The 2,311-nt window shown below is 37.9% G+C and overlaps 1 protein-coding gene across 1 annotated transcript in view; it reads right to left on the reverse strand.

Annotated features, from left to right (window-relative positions):
- Positions 1–409: 409 nt before the first annotated feature.
- LOC110019060 (bidirectional sugar transporter SWEET6b-like) overlaps positions 410–2,311 on the reverse strand; it is a 6,454-nt gene continuing 4,552 nt past the window's right edge. The window contains exon 5 of the mRNA XM_020716598.1: positions 410–446. Within this exon, the coding sequence (XP_020572257.1) occupies positions 410–446 (37 nt within the window). The remainder of the gene's footprint in view (positions 447–2,311) is intronic.

Raw genomic sequence — 2,311 nt, forward strand, 5'->3', positions numbered from 1 at the left:
AAATTCTAGTTGACCAGATCATGAGTAAATTAAATTCTATGTTTAACTCAACAGCTTAAGCCCTGGTTCCTCAGGAAAATGATATAAGGAAAGAAATCAATTGAGAAAATCATGAAAATCATATCCCATGAATCACAAAGGCGTGAAACAAAAATTGGCTACGCATGATAGAAAAAACATCGGAAAAACATTCCAACAAAATTATTGTTGGAAATAAAACTGAAAGTTAATAACTTACAAAACAATTTGTTCACTCGTCCATAGTAGCAATTCTCTCTCCCATATAATAAGCTCTCAATATATGTAAGGAAATATAAAGAAATATGTAAGGAAAACCCATAGGAACTCAATCTAAAGAGAGGAAGTGAAAACCTAACGAAGAAGCTATTCAAAACCTCACTTCTACTCTTCAGCCATTTGCAGATCTCTCCTCCTCCTTTAAATGCCTTAAAAGTGCATTTATATAGCAAAATTCATAAATCTAGCAAGAAAAATTCTTGCCAAAATAGGTTCCCATTTTGTCAGCGTGTGTTGACCTCACTTTTGGTTGAGGTTTAGTGTTTCCTCTTTAGTAGCCTAAAGTCTAGCCATAGAACTTTCCTATTGACTATTCTTAGAAAACTAGAGAAGGAACCCTCACCATTAGAAATTCTACACTCCATTTTACTCAACTTGAAGTTCCGCATATTGGTCCTAACCTCTAGCATTTAGTAGGTGGGGTCATTATGAGGGAGCTTAAGGAGAGTCCCCTTAGGACTGCTGGACCTTAGGATTGACCCTGGGTGTTGGTCTAGGGCTTAAGGTACATACTTGCACTCACAATCACTCACAATCCTAAACTTAAACTTCTAGGCTTTGGTCCCTTGATACTTTTGGGAGACTCATGTAGGTGATCCCCTAAACCCACTAGCCCTAGGCTAGGGTTTAGCTAAGACCAGTGCATAGAGGACCCAAAATGGGGTTTACATTGGTCCATGGCTTATTGATGGTGGTTGACACCCCAAATTCTACAAAAAATATCCAACTTAGCCCCCAAACTCCCTCAAATTACCTAGATACCCTTGAGACCCTAAATTTGGCCAAAATTCTCAAATTTATCCAAAATACTCAGGTTGGTTCAAAGATCATTTCAAATACATTGAAAACACACAAACTATCCAAAATCACCAAAATTTGCCAAATTACCAAAATACCCCTCCTTAGCCCAAAATTCCAAAAAAATTCAAAAATTCCCAAAACCTCCCAAATATTCCAATTTTTTTTCCTCAACTATCACATGACCCAATTTGACCAATTTGACCATCTTTGATCAAAACCCCCTAATTGCCCTTTAAAGGCCCATATTTTTTCCAAACCTACCTCAAATGTCTATCCAATTGGTCTCAATTTACCCCAATTTAAATTCTAAACTCAAATCCACCCTTGATATGACCAATATAGACCAAACCCAAGACCAATTGGTCCATGATTTGAACCCAATTTTGAGCTAAGCAAAAAACCCAATTTTGGCCCTATGACTTGGTTCCACCAAATTGAACCCATGGCCTGCTCTATTTGCCACAATTTATGTTAAAAAATCTTCATAACATTCCTACACATCAAATTTGACCTTCAATTGGCCTTGTTAAAGCCGCAATTTCATTTAATTTCAACTTAAGTCCAAAAATCCTCAATTTTGCCTCAAATTAGTCATGTCCTCAAACTTCACCAAATTTAGGGCCTTAACCCCAAAATTCCCACTCTATGTCTTCATGAAAAATCTTCACAACATCTCCCTTGATCAAGTGGAACATTCAATTTGGACTTAGCCCAAGGATAGCCCAACCTAGACCCATGTCTAACCCAACATGCCTAAATTGACCAAATTTCAAAAATCCCTCAAATTGACTCACCAATTAAACTTAAAATCACTTCAACCCTTCACCAAAAATCTTCATAACAATTATATACACAATGTTGAGCAATAAATTGGGTCAATTGATATGGCTAGCCTAGCCCAAACCCAAGTTTTGATCACTTGGACCCACATTGAACCCATGCACTAAAGGTGGCCTAACTATCCTAAAGTCATCAAATTAATGACTCCACAACCATGAATTGGACCCTAGTTACCAGCCTAAACCCCATGAAACCACTTAAGCTAAGTCATGGACCAAAGGTCCCCTATATCAAGGGATTTAATGCCATATTTGCTTAAGCCTTGGATATTTTTGCCAAAACAAAGCCTAAAATCATTAAATTGTTGTGACATATTCACCAGGCTCACCTGACCCCACTAACCACCGCCCCTGGCCGGCTGGCCGGCCTAATG

Source organism: Phalaenopsis equestris, unplaced genomic scaffold (genome assembly GCF_001263595.1).
Source record: "Phalaenopsis equestris unplaced genomic scaffold, ASM126359v1 Scaffold000002, whole genome shotgun sequence".
In the NCBI taxonomy this organism is placed as follows: Eukaryota; Viridiplantae; Streptophyta; class Magnoliopsida; order Asparagales; family Orchidaceae; genus Phalaenopsis; species Phalaenopsis equestris.